The sequence below is a fragment of the Bos mutus genome, chromosome 3 (genome assembly GCF_027580195.1).
Source record: "Bos mutus isolate GX-2022 chromosome 3, NWIPB_WYAK_1.1, whole genome shotgun sequence".
Taxonomy (NCBI): domain Eukaryota; kingdom Metazoa; phylum Chordata; class Mammalia; order Artiodactyla; family Bovidae; genus Bos; species Bos mutus.
This window is the reverse complement of record NC_091619.1, coordinates 42,427,057-42,445,393: the sequence shown is the minus strand read 5'-3', so window position 1 is coordinate 42,445,393 and position 18,337 is coordinate 42,427,057. Positions and strand designations below refer to the sequence as shown.

Genomic DNA, 18,337 nt, shown 5'->3' with positions numbered 1-18,337 from the left:
CAGAGTCGGACACGACTGAAGTGACTTAGCAGCAGCAGCAGCAGCAGCAGCAATATCAAGAAGGAAAGCAGTCTGAGACCTAGGAACAAAGCAGTTTAGAGCATTTTTCCTACACCTAGGCACTTAGGTAGGAATCTGGGTGATCCCCTTTACCTGCTTTGTGACCATTGGCCAATTTATGTGACCTCTCTCAGTTCTCTCATCTGTAAATTGGGAATACCAATAGATGGTATATAGGGCTGTAGAACTGAATGCAGCACTCTATTATAGAACTAGCCTAGTATCTTTCACCTAGGTCCTCAACACAGTCTACGTACTACTAACAAACTGCCCATGCTTTCTGTTTATTTAATAGTAATATCCTGATTTCTTTCAGTTAAATTCAGCAAGCATTTTATTGGACACCCAAAATTTTCAAGACACTGTGTGAATTACAAAGGTCTTACTTTGTAGTACCAGATCTTAAGACAAAGGCTGCTGCTGCTGCTAAGTCGTTTTAGTCGTATCTGACTCTGTGCAACCCCATAGACGGCAGCCCACCAGGCTCCCGGTCCCTGGGATTCTCCAGTCAAGAACACTGGAGTGGGTTGCCATTTCCTTCTCCAATGCATGAAAGTGGAAAGTGAAAGTGAAGTTGCTCAGTCGTATCTGACTCCCAGCGACCCCATGGACTGCAGCCTACCAAAGGCTGATAATATACAAATAACTACAATCCAAGGCAGACTAACAGGTCCTACAATAAAGATATATATGAGCACGTGAGGCAAACTCTTCAGTTCTGGCTGGAGACTATGAGGGAGGTTTCAGGGGGAAAAAATTACGTGATCTCAACCTCTACGAGGATAGTTTTTATGGGAAGCAAATGTGAAAATGTAAATCAGAGACTTGAACATGTCTGTCTAGGACATAAATGTAAGGGGGTCATAAGTGTTTGTGGTTGAGCAAGTGAAGAGTAGGTACAGAGCACAATTAAACAAGAAAGGCAGATGGAAGTTGTAATATGAAAGATCATGTATAATACAAAAGGTTATTCTGGGAAATTTGCATTTTATTTAGTAATTAGTATGGCATCATGAAAGTCATGATTAGAGGTGAATTCCAGAAAAATTAGACTTGAAGTATTATGGAGGATGAAACAAATTATAGAGAATAGAGGTAAAAAAATCTCATACATTATATGTCATAGTAAGAGAAGTGTGAGGGATGATTTTTACATCATGACAGCACATAGAAAATTTTAGATCTAGATGACAATATTAGAAGCCCCCCATTTCACTGATGACAAATAAGACCTAGAAAGGTTAAGTGACCTGCTCCAAATCCCAGAAGCTGTGTATGCGCTCAGTTCCTCAGTTGTGTCTGACTCTTTGGGACCCCATGGACTGTAGCCCACCAGACTCCTCTGTTCATGTGATTGTCCCAACAGGAATACTGGAGTGGGTGCCATTTCCTTCCCCACGGGATCTTCCCAACCCAGGGACCAAAACTTCATCTCCTGCATTGCAGGTGGATTCTTTACCACTGAGCCACCAGGGAAGTCCAAAAGCTAGTGGAATAATTGAGGGAAGAAACTGAATTTTTCTGGTCCTGCGGTCAGCATTGATTTCCCTCAGTCACACTGTCCTGTTTTAATTTGTATCAATGCATGTCATTGACATAAGCCACATCCATTCTATTTGTGAAAACTTGTTTAGATTTCTAGACCTTGAATACGTTATAGACACATTCTGACCTACTCATAATGACATTACAAGTGTTAGTATGCTTTTCATGATCTGTATTCTTAAGGTTCATTATAGTTAACCTAAATATGCTACAACTATGTTGAAAATAAACCATAAAGCTCTATAGTATATTACTAGTTATTATTATTTTTCAGTATTTAAAGGAAATATTTATCTCTATTAACTATACAGCAAAAATTCTGAGGGATATCATTAAAGATTGCGCTATAGGAAATGGAAAACTCTGTCACTGTGTGCTGACCTATGACCACGTTCTTATTGGCCACCAGTTTTAATAAAATTACTTTCATCTGCTAATATTTCTTCCAGTTTAAATTCCATTTGAATAAATATATGTTTTAAGTTTCATATTTTGTATGATTGGGGGATACTTGAATTCATTCAGAGTCTAACATTTAAAGTTTGTTATTAAATAAAAAATGTTCTTTTTCTCTTAAATTATCTCCTGCATATAAGTGGTATGAATATACTCAATTATATTCTTGGATTCTTGTGACATTATTTGTATCAAAACCAAGTTAATTTAAGTTTGAAGTTTCCTGTGCAAGTGGTGTTTTTCAAAACTGAAGGTGATAGTGTTCAAATCATCCTGTATCAATGATATGCAGCTTTCTCCCTGCAACCTTGGACTCTCTTTAGACCCAGATTGGCATCTTACTCTCTTCTTGGTATTTTGATACCTGAGAGGCATCTCAGTTTTAATATTTCCAAAACAAAACCTTAGGTTCCTCCTAGTTAAGCTTCTCCCAGCCTTCCTTATCCTAGTAAATGACACCCCCTAGCCCAATCACTCAAGCCTCAAATCCTTAAAATCAACCTTTATTGTTTCCTTTTCAGTAACCAGCTCATCAACAAGCCCTGTCATTTTTGTCTCTAAAGTTATATCCAGAATCTGCCAGCATCTCTTTGTCTCAGTGTTGTGTGCTATGTGTAGTGCTAAGTCGCTTCAGTGGTGTCCAACTCTGTGCGACCCCATGGACTGTAGCCCGTCAGGCTCTGCTGTCCCTGGGATTTCCTAGGCAAGAATACTGGAGCAGGTTGCCATTTCCTCCTCCAGGGGATCTCTCCGACCCAGGGATAGAACCCATGTCTCCTGCATTTGCAGGTGGATTCTTTACCACTGGTGCTGCCTAGAAAGCCCTAGCACATATTAAGCACTCAATAAGTATTTGTTGGGTTTTGAAGAGCCTTCTAATTTTCACCCTGCTTTTACCTTTGACCCATCACAATCATTCTCAACTCAACTGCCACAGTGATCTTCCTAAAATATATTTTGAGTCTTACTACATCTCTGCTTAAACACTCCAAAGTTATTTCCAAATGTACTTTGAAAATGAATAAAATACGAACGCCTGCCATGAACGTCAATGTTCTGTGAAGTCTGGTCCCAAATCCACCTCTCTGACTTTAGCTTTCCTTTTGACTATGCCTTTTACCTGGTTTTTATATGGTTAGTTCATTCTTGCCCACTCAGGTCTCTGTTTTAAAGATACTTACCTAGGTAGGTCTTCCTTGATCTAAAATAGCAATATAGGCAATTACCACAGCCCCCTGTCTTGTCTTCTTTATAATATGTTTTCTTGCTAATATTGTAATTTTTAATTTTTATCTGCATTCTTCAGAAAGAATGAAGTCTTCATCAGAATAAGGACTTTGTCTTTTATTGCAGCTGTATTCCCAGGATGTAGAACAATGCCTCGAACTAGTAGGCTTCAATAGATATTTGTTGAATGAATAAATAAATGAGCCATGGATACAATGTATGTAACTGACCTTTTGTTACCATAATCCCACCAGTTTATGAATATCTCAGTGGACTCCAAATTTACCATGTCCGTGTAAAAGGAAAAGAATGGAATTGATAGGTCTGTAGGCTGAGAGCAAGTGAACTCACTGAATGAGAAAAGTTTGTTATTATCAAGATGCTAAAAACAAGCAAGCTATTTGACCTAGATAAAATGTCATGATAGATTCCATAAAATGTTTCAGTAACATTGATGTACATCTTGTATTTGTCTTTTTCAAGTTGGCATCAGAAAAATCAATATTATCTTGTAAACATCATCTTTTGAAACACATTTCTTTTGTTTGCTCTGTTCTCTAAACTATTATAATTTTCTCTCTAAAAATTGCCCTATTATTTTTACTCACAAGACTTGTATCAGAGGATAATTATAAAAATCAATCTTTTCCTTTTGAAAACCATCTTCCCAATCTTCAGATAATTTCCCTTCTCTATATTGCTGCATAAAAATAGTGTGGTTCACACTTTTTTCCTTTGCTCTGACATAACTAGAGAATAAAATTCTTAATATTTAACTGTATAAGACTTTTAAAATGTCTTTTTAAATCTCATCTTAAATGCAACCGAAAGCTGTCTGTGTGATTTTATGTACATATATCATTTTATGTATATATATCAATTCTATATGCCAAAGTCAGCACATACTGTCTGTTAAATTTCTTACATTCAAAAGAAAGTTATTGTTGGGTACTTAAAAAGGTAAAAATAATCTTTGAAGATAAGTATGTTAGAAACAAACATTGCCATTTAATCCATTACACTGTCCAGTAGTAAAATACAGTATAGGAAAATGATGTCTAAAATTACTTTTACCCTAAATATTTTAATAAGTATTTTGTTCAAATATCTTTCTTAAAAACCAAAATTGATATAAAAGGCAAAGAGTAAAAGATACCTTTTTTAAAAAGTCAGAGAAACAAATATCAAAAGGGAATGAAAATATGATTCTTATTTTGAAGACAGATGAAAGTCTTGAAACATGCTTCAATAGAACTATATAAAAGATATTAACATATGGATAGAAAGATATACAGATTATAAAAACTGGAAATATTAGCCATTTCAAGGAGGCTAATGTCTTAAAAGGCTAAACTGCATAATATTAACAATGAAGGAAATTATTTTCACATATATTTATAATATATATGCATATATATTTGAAAGACATTATGATATTATATTATTAGTAGTTTAAATATTAAAGAAAATAAGCTTAGGCCCCATCTTAAGGATATTTTCATTGGAGAAGCAGAGAAAGGCTATAACTAATCTATACCAGATCACTGTAATAAAGAACAGTGTGTAGAAATTTCCAAAACAAAGTAGGGGAAATTAAGAAAGAGGAAATTACTCTCAAAAAGGATTACCAAGTAAGGCAAGTGGGAAAGGTGACATTTGAGGAGTGTATTATTATTAATATGTATAACAGCAACGACCATCTCAAACATGACTCCTGTTTAAAACGCATGTGAAGGCCTAAAATATGAACTAATGGCATCAAGGGAAGAATGTGGATCATCAAATCTGGTTAAATATTTGACATTCAAATTAATGGAGGAAAATTTTTTATAAATTTATTGAAACCACATTTCTAAGATAATGTTTATGCTAAGTGAAACTTACTGTTAACTACAGATTTGCAAATATAAACTCTTATTTAAACAGAACTGCAGATTAAACAGTACCCCCATTCATTGATGCTAATTGTATTTTAGAACACCAGACCACCTGACCTGCCTCTTGAGAAATCTGTATGCAGGTCAGGAAGCAACAGTTAGAACTAGACATGGAACAGCTGACTGGTTCCAAATAGGAAAAGGATTATATCAAGGATGTATATTGTCACCCTGCTTGTTTTACTTATATGCAGAGTACATCATGAGAAACGGTGAGCTGAAACACAAGCTGGAATCAAGATTGCCGGGAGAAGTATCAATAACCTCAGATATGCAGATGATACCACCCTTAGGGTAGAAAGCAAAGAAGAACTAAAGAGCCTCTTGATGAAAGTGAAAGAGGAGAGTGAAAAAGTTGGCTTAAAGCTCAACATTCAGAAAACGAAGATCATGGCATCTGGTCCCATCACTTTATGACAAATAGGTGGGGAAACAGTGGAAACAGTGGCAGACTTTATTTTGGGGGGCTCCAAAATTGCTTCAGATGGTGACTGCAGCCATGAAATTAAAAGACGCTTACTCCTTGGAAGAAAAGCAATGACCAACCGAGACAGCATATTAAAAAGCAGATATGCTGCTTTTTCCAATCCCAAAGAAAGGCAATGCCAAAAAATGCTCATCTCACACGCTAGTACAGTAATGCTCAAAATTCTCCAAGCCAGGCATCAGCAATACGTGAACCATGAAATTCCAGATGTTCAAGCTGGTTTTAGAAAAGGCAGAGGAACCAGAGATCAAATTGCCAATATCTGCTGGATCACTGAAAAACCAAGAGAGTTCCAGAAAAAACATCTATTTCTGCTTTATTGACTATGCCAAAGCCTTTGACTGTGTGGATCACAATAAACTGTGGAAAATTCTTCAAAAGATGGGAATACCAGACCACCTGACCTGCCTCTTGAGAAATCTATATGCAGGTCAGGAAGCAACAGTTAGAACTGGACATGGAACAACAGACTGGTTCCAAATAGGAAAAGGAGTACGTCAAGGCTGTATATTGTCAGCCTGCTTATTTAACTTATATGCAGAGTACATTATAAGAAACACAGGGCTGGAGGAAGCATAAGCTAGAATCAAGATTTCCGGGAGAAATATCAATAACCTCAGATATGCAGATGACACCATGCTTAAGGCAGAAAGTGAAGAAGAACTAAACAGCCTCTTGATGAAAGTGAAAGAGGAAAGTGAAAAAGTTGTCTTAAAGCTCAACATTCAGAAAACTAAGATCATGGCAATTGGTCCCATCACTTCTTGGCAAATAGATGGAGAAACAGTGGAAACAGTGGCTGACTTTATTTTTCTGGGCTCCAAAATCATTCCAGATGGTGACTGCAGCCATGAAATTAAAAGACATTTACTCCTTGGAAGGAAAGTTATGACCAACCTAGACAGCATATTAAAAAGCAGAGACATTACTTTGTCAACAAAGGTTCATGTAGTCAAGGTATAGTTTTTCCAGTAGTCATGTATGGATGTGAGAGTTGGACTATAAAGAAAGCTGAGTGCTGAAGAATTGATGCTTTTGAACTGTGGTGTTGGAAAAGACTCTTGAGAGTCCCTTGGACTGCAAGGAGATCCAGCCAGTCCATCCTAAAGGAGATCAGTCCTGGGTGTTCATTGGAAGGACTGATGTTGAAACTGAAACTCCAATACTTTGGCTACCTGATGCAAAGAACTGACTCATTAAAGCTGTGGTACATATACACAATGGAGTATTACTCAGCCATTAAAAAGAATACATTTGAATCAGTTCTAATGAGGTGGATGAAACTGGAGCCTATTATACAGAGTGAAGTAAGCCAGAAGGAAAAACATAAATACAGTATACTAACGCATATATATGGAATTTAGAAAGATGGTAACAATAACCTTGTGTACGAGACAGCAAAAGAGACACTGATGTATAGAACAGTCTTATGGACTCTGTGGGAGAGGGAGAGGGTGGGAAGATTTGGGAGAGTGACATTGAAACATGTAGAATATCATGTAAGAAACGAGTTGCCAGTCCAGGTTCGATCGCGATACTGGATGCTTGGGGCTGGTGCACTGGGGACGACCCAGAGGGATGGTGTGGGAGGGAGGAGGAGGAGGTTCAGGATGGGGAACACATGTATGCCTGTGGCGGATTCATTTTGATATTTGGCAAAACTAATACAATTATGTAAAGTTTAAAAATAAAATAAAATTAAAATAATAATAATAATAAAAAAACCTGATGCTGGGAAAGATTAAAAACGGGAGGAGAAGGGGACGACAGAAGGTGAGATGGTTGGATGGCATCATCGATTCAATGGACATGAGTTTTAGTAAATTGAGTTAACTCCAGGTGTCGGTGATGGACAGAGAGGCCTGGTGTGCATGGGGTCGCAAAGAGTTGGACAGGACTGAATGACTGAACTGAACTGAACTGATCCTAAAACTCTACTCCCATTTTTGGAAATGAAGCACAGAGCTATGTTTAAGAAAGAAGACCTTGTGGCTACAATTTGTGGATTCGAAATCCAACCACTTCTACTTGCTAGAGGATACTGAGCTTATCTATCCGAAAAGTATAAATAATTGTTTAGCATACATACCTCCCAAATAGCACTTATGTCATAATTGAAAGTTTTTAATTAGATGAATTAAAATTAATAAAATTAATTAAAATTTCAAAAACAGAAAATTATCTGTCATATTGAGTGATATTTAAAGTATTTGTTGAATTAAAGATAGAATATATTTAACTTAATTTAAATGGAAAAACCTTAATTGTGCACATAGACCATAAAGTGTTGATTTATTGGTTGAGTCTGGAAGCTACTACTTCTTACAGGAGAGGGAAATGGTGAGGAGGAATGACCAGATAGTTAGAGTGGTCAAATGGTCATGGATTTTAATAAGAAAAATGTAAGTGTTTTTACAGGCTTTTGTTCTCTCTATTGAAAAACACCCATCTGAAAAACAGAAAGACAATGCCAGATTAGTTTCATACATTATTAATTTTTCCAATAAACTTAATTCTCACCTCATTACAAAAACTATATTGGGAATAGAAGACATAATACTGTCTTGTAAATTTATTTATTTTTAAACCAGATGACCAGATATTGTGGATGGTCAATAATATTTTTTTTAACAAAACTTGATCTGCTTTGTTAAATAAATATTGTATCCTCCACTAGTAAGTAAGCCTTAAGATAGATAATTTTTTCAATGTTGTAGAAATCTGTGTCTTCAGATTCTGAAAGACCTAGCATTGGACATTGTACTTGAAGTAGTTTTCTCTAGCTGAGAACAGGTGTCTAAGTAAGCTTATGATCCTTAATCACCAAGCCCATGTCTTGTTTGCCATATCATAGTAAGGACCCACATAGTACCTGGCACATTGTAGGTTGAACGAATGAATAATTCAATCTATGACACAAAGTGTAGAAAGTAAATTGTGCCTAGTTTAGGTTTAGCAGACAAACTGGAGGACATCCAGTAAAATTAGAATTTCAGATAAACAATTTTTAACATTGGTATTTCCCAAATATTACATGGGTACCACTCTAAAAGTGATTTATTGCTTATCTGAAATTCTAATTTCACTGAGTGATGTATTTTCATTTGCTAAATCTGGTAACTCTAGTCTAGTTATTGTAATGAATTAATATTTGCTTGTTTATTCAATTAGTCATTTATCAACAGGCATTTATTGTTTTATTAAATTATGAAATGATATATTGCATGCCTACCATGTGCCAGGAATAATTCTATACCTTGGGGACTCAGCAATAAATAACACTGGCAGACTCACTTCATGGAGCATGTATTTCAGTGGGAGATGAGGGGAGAAGAAAAATAAATAAGTGAAGTGTTAAATCAACAAGACAATTTCAGTTAATGATAAACGTCATGAAGAAATGAAAAGATGATGATGGGGTAGAGGGAAAGATGGATCAATGACTACCTTCTTAATGATGATACAGAAGTCATCATTAAATGATAAGGAAAAGCCATTCAGACAAAGAGCTGGGGGAGAGCACAAAAGAAAGAAGAAATGGCACATGGAAAAACCCTAGGTAGAAATGAATTTGACTGCTGCAGGGTAAGAGTGAAAATCATAGGACTACAGCAAACTAAAAAGCTTCTACACAGCAAAGGAAACCATCAAAAAATGAAAAGACAGCCAATCAGATGTAGTGAAAGCGAAAGTTGCTCAGTCGTGTCCGACTTTTTGCTACCCCGTGGACTAAGTCCATGGAATTCTCCAGGCCAGAATACTGGAGTGGGTAGCCTTTCCTTTCTCCAGGGGATCTTCCCAACCCAGAGATTGAACCCAGGTCTCCCACATTGCAGTCAGATTCTTAACCAACTGAGCTATGAGGGAAGCCCAATCAGATGTAAAAAGTATTTATAAATCATTTATCTATTATAATGGCATCACCAACTCAGTGGACATGAACTTGGGCAAACTCCAGGAGATAGTGAGGGACAGGGAGGCCTGGTGTGCTGCAGTCCATGGGGTTGCAAAGGGTCAGAAATGACTTAGCGACTGAACAACAAAATCTATTATAATTAGGGCCAATGTCCAAAGTACATATAAGGGACTCATACTACTTAATAGGGCCTTCTTCAGTGACTCAGTGGTAAAGAATCCACCTGCAATACAGGATACGTGTGTTTGATCTTTGGGTTGGGAAGATCCCCTGGAGAAGGAAATGGCAACCCACTTTAGTATTCTAGGCTGGGAAATCCCATGGACAGAGGCTAACATGGTGGGCTATGGTCCATGGGGTTGCAAAGAGTCAGGGACGATTTAGTGACTAAACAACACCACCACCTTAATAGCCAGAAAAAAAAAAAAAAAACCTCCCCCAAAACAAGCAAACCCAAGCAATTTGATTATAAAATGAGCAGAGGATCTGAATAGACAGTTTTCCAAAGAAGATATACAATGGGCAATAGATATAGGAAAAGATGCTCATATCACTAATCATGAAGGAAATGTAAATCAAGACCACATGAGGTATCACCTGACACCTATTAGAATGATTATCCTCAAAAAGACAAGAAATAACAAGTGTTGACATGGATGTGGTGGAAAGGGAACCATTGTGCTCTGTTTGGGTATGGAAACCTGTGCATCCACTGTGGAAAACAGTAGTTTTCTTAAAAAAATTAAAAATAAGAGTGCCATATGATCCCATGGTTCCACTTCCAGGTATTTATCTAAAGAAAACTAAAACACCAACTGGAAAAGATATATGCCCCACTGTATTCATTGCAGCATAGTTTGCAGTAATCAAGACATGGATTCAACCTAAGTGTCCACTGATGGATGAAGAAGTAAAGAAAATGTGGTACATATATACTATGGAATATTATTCAGCCTTCAAAAAGAAGGAAATACTGACATTTGAGACAACATGGATGGATTTTTAAGGCATTATGCCAAGTGAAATAAGTCAGCCAGAGAAAGATAAATATCATATGATTTCATCTATATGTAGAATCAAAGAAACAACAGCAATAAAAAATCAAATTCATAGAAATAGAGAACAGATTGGTGGTTGCCAGAGGTGGGGAATGACAGTGGGCAAGATGGGTAAAGGGGGTTGAAAGTCACAGATGCTCAGTTATAAGGCAAGTAAGTCCTGGGGTTGTGATGTTCATATAGACACTATAGGTAATAATACTGTATTCTATGTTTAAAAGTTGCTAAAAGAGTTGATTTTAAAAGTACTAATCATAAAAAAGAAATTGTTAAGTATGTGTAGTGGGATGTTGACTAAATTTATTGTGGTGATCATTTTGTAATATATATAAAAATATTAAATCTTATGTTGCATACCTGAAATTAATATAATGTTATAGTTGATATATGTCAATTATGTCTCAATCAAAAGGGGTGACCCATTGGCTTATAGTGCTTAGGGGGCTGGTTGCTACTGCTGCTGTTAGTCACTAAGTTGTGTCCAACTCTGTGCTATCCCAATAGTCTGTAGCCCTTCAGTCTCCTCTGTCCATGGGGTTCTCCAGGCAAGAATACTGGAATGAGTTGCCATTTGCTTCTCCAGGGGATCTTCCTGACCCGGGATGGAACCCACCTCTCCTGCCTGACAGGCACAGATCTTTACCACAGATCCACCTGTAAAGCCCAAGGGGACTGGTAGTGGTGGTTTAGTCACTAAGTCGTGTCCAACTCTTGCAACCCCATGGACGGTAGCCTGCCAGGCTCCTCTGTCCATGGGATTCTCAAGGCAAGAATACTGGAGTGGGTTGCCATTTCCTTCTCCAGGGGATCTTCCTGACCCAGGAATCAAACCCGGGTCTCCTGCATTGTAGGCAGATTCTACAGTGGGGGGCTGGGGAATAGTATAAATATGGTATAAAATGATGTAAGAAACTGAAGCAAGAGCCAGGTCATGCATTCAATGGTGTAAATTTTGAATTTTATTCAAGCAAAATGGGACCCACTGGAGTAGTTAAAATCAGGAGCAATATGACCTAAAATAAAATATTTTCAGAATATTTAGGATGCTGGGTAGAAATTGGATAGATGGGATGGGGAGGGTAAGTGTGAAAGTGGAGCAGCATTTAGGAGTAATCCAAGAGCAAAGGTGAGGCATGCCGTGTGTTCAGAGAAGGCTGGTGACAGAGGTGGATGAATTAGAGTTTATTTTGAAGGCAGAAGCAATAGTAAGTACGAATGACTTTAATTCTGAGATCAGAGAGGAGTGGTAAGAGAAAATGGAAAACACTTGTGTTTCTAATTTCAATATGTACTGATTCTATATATGACCTGTGTAGAAAAATAAATTTATCTTCTCTGTCCTTCATTCTCAGTTGCCTATATTGGCATCATCGGTGGTTAGCCTGTATTTCCTTGAACTCACGGATGTCTTCAAACCCGTGCACTCTGGATTCAGCTGCTATGACCGGAGTCTTAGCATGCCATACATTGAACCCACCCAGGAGGCAATTCCTTTCCTCATGTTGCTTAGCTTGGCTTTTGCTGGACCTGCAATTACGGTAAGAATTGCCCCCAAATTGTGTTTGTCAGCCCCAGAAGACTAAGAATGACCACATTTATGTAATAAATGAGGTGTCCCTGGTGGCTCAGATGGTGAAGAATCTGTCTACAATGCGGGAGACCTGGGTTTGATCCCTGGGTTGGGAAGATCCCCTGGAGTCGGGAATGGCAACCCATTCCAGTATTCTCACCTGGAGAATTCCCTAGACAGAGGGGCCTGGTGGGCCGCTGTCCATGGGGTCGCACAGAGTCGGAAGGACTGAGCAACTAATTTTCACTTTCATGTAATAAATGGGTTAAAAACAAACAATAAGTTTCTGATACACTTCCTCATTAATGTATTTCTCATGCATTCATGGAGAAGGAAATGGCAACCCACTCCAGTGTTCTTGCCTGGAGAATCCCATGGCCAAAGGGGCCTGGTGGGCTACTGTCCATGGGGTTGCACAGAGTTGGACACGACTGAAGCGACTTAGCATGCATGCATGCATTGGAGAAGGAAATGGTAACCCACTCCAGTATTCATTGCCTAGAGAATCCCATGGACAGAAGAGCCTGGGGGCTGCTGTCTGTGGGGTCGCACAGAGTTGGGCACGACTGAAGCAACTTAGCAGCAGCAGCAGCATGCATTCATACCATGTCTCAAGTCTTAGAAACTATGGGAAAGAAACAAATAATTCTATAGCCAACAGACTTTGTTCTCCAAAGTGCATGTTGCTATCAATTTTAGCAGATTAGCACTTTTTATTGATTCTTAGCCCTGAGCATGCACAACTGTACAGAAAAGAGGGTACAACTCACATTCCCGTCCACCACAAAATAAAATAATTTAGATTCAGAATAAGCATTTGGATTTTAAAATGTTTAACCTAAAGAAATGATGTAACCTATTGAAATTGAATTAGAAATCTAGTTATTTTTAGTTTGCTAACATACAAATTGGGAATTAGATATTTTTCAATAAATTTATTAATAAATAACACAAACATAGTCTTTATAGCATCTCTTTGGCCCCCAAAACCTACCTAAAAGGACAAGAATCATGTTTCAGGGTTAATAATATTTATTTCTAACAGCAGGAACTCTTTACTTTTATGATGCTAATGAATGTCAGAGGAAGTGGTCATTAAATAAAAAGTTGTATTTGAATGGAGTTTTTATAGGATCCCCTAAAGAACTGGTCTCTTCTGGTTCATTATATGGCAGTTTTAGAAAAGTCTCTGCATTGACCTTTTGTATACCCTTGGATTTGTTTCTTTTTTAATTTCCTCACATTAAACAACAGCATTCTATTTACACTATAAATTACATGAAATATTATCAGAAGATAAAACTGAAATTTAAATTTTCCTAGAACTTCATCATACTTAAAGATGAATTTTGAGACCTTTTGGTCTCAAAACACTTTGTAAGTTTTAAGAAATGAGTTATCTGAACTTCAGTAACTCCAGGATGATTGGAACTGTTAATGATGTACTTGGAAGTAGCTGAGACTCTGACTAAAAGCATATTTAACATGCAATATTGTTCAGAGTGGGCTTCTTTGGTAGCTCAGACGGTAAAGCGTCTGCCTGCAATGCGGGAGACCCAGGTTTGATCCCTGGGTTGAGAAGATCCCCTGGAGAAGGAAATGGCAACCCACTCCAATACTCTTACCAGGAAAATCCCATGGACAAGGAACCTGGTAGGCTACAGTCTGTGGAGTCACAAAATCAGACATGACTGAATGACTTCACTTTCACTATTGTTCAGAGTAACAGTATTTTCTGGTCATTTCTCTAATGACTTACCAAAAAATCTATTATCATCCAGTTATTTGACAAAAGCAAAAAATATACATGTTTTAAATCTAGTAGACCAGAAAGCATTTCTCCTAATTAGAATATAATGCAAAAATTTATTGTAATTAATATATTTGAAGTACAATTGTAAAATACAAATGCTTGTGACTCTACTGAAGAGACTATGATGACATTTCATCAGTTACATAATTTCTTCTTTATATACCCAGACGTCTTTCTTCCCTGGGTCTTAGACTAAGTGGCTAGGAGAACACATCTAATTGTGGCTTTTCCTGCCAGCATCATTTATTTCACACTGATCCCTTTGCTGACACTGTTACAGGTCCTGTCAATGACCTTGGCCTCATTATTGTGTTCCTGCTTTTCTGACTCCCTCATTTCCAGTAATAAATTCTCGAAATGCAATTAAGGATGCTTTCTGGGAGATTCTGAGTCAACACTTTCTTTCTTGAGCCTTGAGAGGTGGAAGAACAAGTTTGCTCTGACTACCTCTACCAAGTTGACCTGGGGAACCCAGTGCCAACTCCTTCGGCAAAGACTGCCTGAATTCCCAGGTTGCCCCTGGGCCTCCTCCATAAGCTGTTGCATGCCTCTTTATGGGAGGAGAGGCAAACTAGGGAAATATTTACACTGCTAGGTCCCTGATCTTCCCCTGATCATTCAGGATATTCCAAGATGTCAGTGATTCTTTTCTTCCACACTTCCTTCATGGATTTTGAGTAAACAACTTGATGGTAAAATTAATCTTGACTTCATGGACATCAAATAACTGTCTTTTACATCTTACTCTCTAAACATATATCTTCTCTAAATTTCTAATTTCATTTTCCCTTGTTTTAAAGCCTTTTCCCAAAACATTGGTTTTTATTGTGTCTGTATGTCACTGTAGTCGTAAAATAGGGGTCACCAACCCCAGGGCCATGGACCAGTACCAATCCATGGCCCGTTAGGAACCAAGCGAAGCTTCATCTGTATTTACAGCTACTCCCCATCACTCACATTACCCCCTGAGCTTCACCTCCCGGCAGATCATTGGCAACATTAGGTTCTCATAGGAGTATGGACCCTACTGTGAACTGTGCACGTGAGGGATCTAGGTTGCTCGCTTCTTATGAGAATCTAATGCCTGATGATCTGAGGTGGAGCTGAGGTGGTGAGGCAAGCTGGGTGGGAGTGGCTGCCACTTGTCTCTCATCACCCCCAAACCTAGTTGCAGGAAAACAAGCTCAGGGCCCCCATGGATTCTACATCATGGTGAGGTATATAGTGATTTCCTTATATACCACAGTGTAACAATAATAGAAATAAAGTGCACAATAAATGTAGTGTGCTTGAATCCTCTTGGAACCATCCCTCCCCCCATCTGTGGAAAAAGTGTCTTCCACAAAACCAGTCTGTGGTGCCAAGAAGGTTGGGGACTGCTATGCCAGAGCCATGATTCTGTCTCTAAACTTACTACGTATGTTACTGCTCCAACTTCTTTCCCTACTCTTCCTGAAAGTGAAAATAACAGACTCTAATTCCCTATGTTCAAGGATGCCATTTTCTTTTTTTTTCTTTTTTGGCAGTATTAATCTGTTCCAAAATGGAATGGTGGGGGAGCCAGAGAGGCAGGATGAATTCTCCTTTGAAAATCACTTTCATAGTCCATTGGTGTAAGCAGAGGTGCTTCTTATTTTCACCCATTCATATGAAGAGAAGGCAAAGCAAAACAAAAGACCACACATGGGTAGTATTCTTTAAAAGGAGGTTTATATTCTTTACAAAAGGAAGATCAACTGATATTTTTATACAGGCATTTACATATAACTCATGTGATGTTTGCTGCTCAGGTTTAAATTTTTTTAAAATTTATTTAGTTATTTTTGGCTGTGCTTGGTCTTTGTTGCTGTGTGCTGGCTTTCTTTAGTTGGAGCAAGCAAGCAGGGGGCTACTCTTCATTGTGGTATGCAGGCTTCTCCTTGTGGTGGCTTCTCTTATCGCAGAGCACAGGCTCTAGAGTGCACGAACTTCAGTAGCTGTGGGACATGGGCTTAGTTGCTTCATGGCATATGGGATCTTCCCAGACCAGGGATCAAACCAGTGTCCCCTGAATTGCAAGGTGGACTCATAACCACTGGACCAAGGAAGCCCCTCAGATTTTTTTTTGATGCTGTGAAAGATATTTTAAAAATTACCTGCCTTTGTATTGTTACGCAAGAAATTGTAAAACTTCTTTTGTGTCTGTGAAATGTATATTCTTATTTTTTGAAACTGTCTTTAAATTTTCATCTTTAACATTAACTTTTAACTTACTTTTAAGTGATAATTAAACAAGCATTTTGTTTAGTCCTTTGGAGATTCTCAAGGAAAATAGCACAGAATATTAAGGCTTTTCATAAATCTTTCCGAAATCTATATGAATAGAAAACATGTGTATGTTCTCTTCCCTGGAAGTAAAGGGATTAAAGAGTAAGCATATCCAGTTTTATAGAAGAATTGTATTGAAATTTATTATTGTTTCTGGGAGGTAACCTTAGCTTTAGGAGAGTATATACTCTCCTTTAAGTGGCTTTTCCAAGGGCAGTGTCCGTATAATAATAAGCAATGTATTTCCTCTCTGCGTCTCCCCTGAAACAGTCACTTTAGAATCTCTTTCAAAAACCTGTCCATGATATCTGACATGCACAAAATGGTATTGTTTCTTTTCAGGATTGTATACGGCATAAACAGAATATTGTGAGAAGATACTTGTCATATACTGTTTTCTATTTCCAAATGACAACAGCAACAAATAATTCTGTTGTCAACACCTAATCCTTGAAACCATATTGCATCACAACAGCATGTCATTCAGAATGGGGAGACAAGCAGGCATATTTGAAAATACATCAGGAAACATCTATCCTTTCCCTGAGGAGAATTCTATCTTTAAAGCAAATTAAATCATTTTGAAAATGCATACAGTGACATGTAGGTCAAGGTTAAATGAATAGTAGTGTGAAGAGAAAATTAATGTGCTCCTTCGAGAGTGGGAGAGTTGGATGATGTCAAAATACTGACAAGAAACCTCCATCCATAATCAAACCAGGATGTGAAAGCACTCTCCTGACATATGAGTTTTGAGCTTATTAAGCAAATAAATGAAAACTCTTGAAATTTCAAGGTCACTTGAGATAATGACTGCTGTGTTATATGACAAGAAGCATTTCCCTAATGACACTAAACAAATAAATTCTTGCATACTTTAGCATTCAAGGATAATATGTGAATCACTATTTACATGTATAATTAAAAAGAAACAAAATTATTCACAGAATTATTATTAAAGAAATGAAAATGAAATGAGCCTCTCAATGCATTTCAGGACACGTTTCAGAAATGAGTGGTTAATTTTCTTGAAATGATGAATTTGGGATAATTATGATATTATTCTACTTGCATGGTGCAACATGTCACATCTATCTGTGCAGAATATTATAGAATCTTTTGTGTTTCTATGTCTAACTTGAAGTGATAATGTAGTATGGTATTTTTCAAAAAGTATAATTAACTTAGTATTCAATGATTTGAAAAAAAATTCCTTCTGATTATTTATATAGTTATCCATAAAGGAGTTTATCAGTGTATACCACAAGATTTTCACGCTTGTAAGGTTATTGGTAGAATTTTATTAAGAAAATTGTTTTTATAAAGGTTCCTTATAATTGTACATACACCATATGGAACTAAATAGATCAGACAGAACATTTGAAGCATAAGGTCATAGATTTAGTCATGAGTTTTAAAAATCATAAATTTAAGTACTTTATAAAATAAATGTTAAGTAGGTGTTGAGAACTGGGAACTTTTCCTTGGAAAATATATTTCAGTTCCCAGTCACGGTGATAATCTTTAAAGTGACATGATCACTTATACCTAAGGGACTGCCTGTTCCCAGTTTCTCACTTCCACATTTTTAGCCATACTGATTCTAATTTCACAATAATCTCTGAGGCACAGTAACCCCCAATATTTGATTTTTTGCATTTAAAAAACCACATTATTTCAAGTCTTACTTTTCTTAATAACTACCAGCCCAAATGCCCAAGGTAATTAGCCAATGAGAATCCCACAGTGAAGGTAACAAAAGCAAACCCTGCAATGCGGGGCACTGTGCTAGATAGTGAGAATAAAAGGTAAAACAAAAAGATGATTTCCCCGCAGAGGGTCACAGTCAAGTGAGAAATAATCCAGCTATGCTAGAGGGAAGGACAAGATACTAAGGGAGCCACACAGAAGGGGCATACTTCAGTTTAGGATATAGTAAGGGATTTCAAGGGAAAGTTCTT

At 37.4% G+C, this 18,337-nt stretch overlaps 1 protein-coding gene across 2 annotated transcripts in view; it reads left to right on the top strand.

The window, feature by feature from the left end:
* PLPPR4 (phospholipid phosphatase related 4) overlaps positions 1-18,337 on the top strand; it is a 54,562-nt gene that overhangs the window by 19,125 nt on the left and 17,100 nt on the right. For both annotated transcript variants that reach the window (XM_005906508.3, XM_005906507.3), the window contains exon 2: positions 12,039-12,224. In XM_005906508.3, coding sequence (XP_005906570.1) covers positions 12,039-12,224 — 186 coding nt within the window. The remainder of the gene's footprint in view (positions 1-12,038; positions 12,225-18,337) is intronic.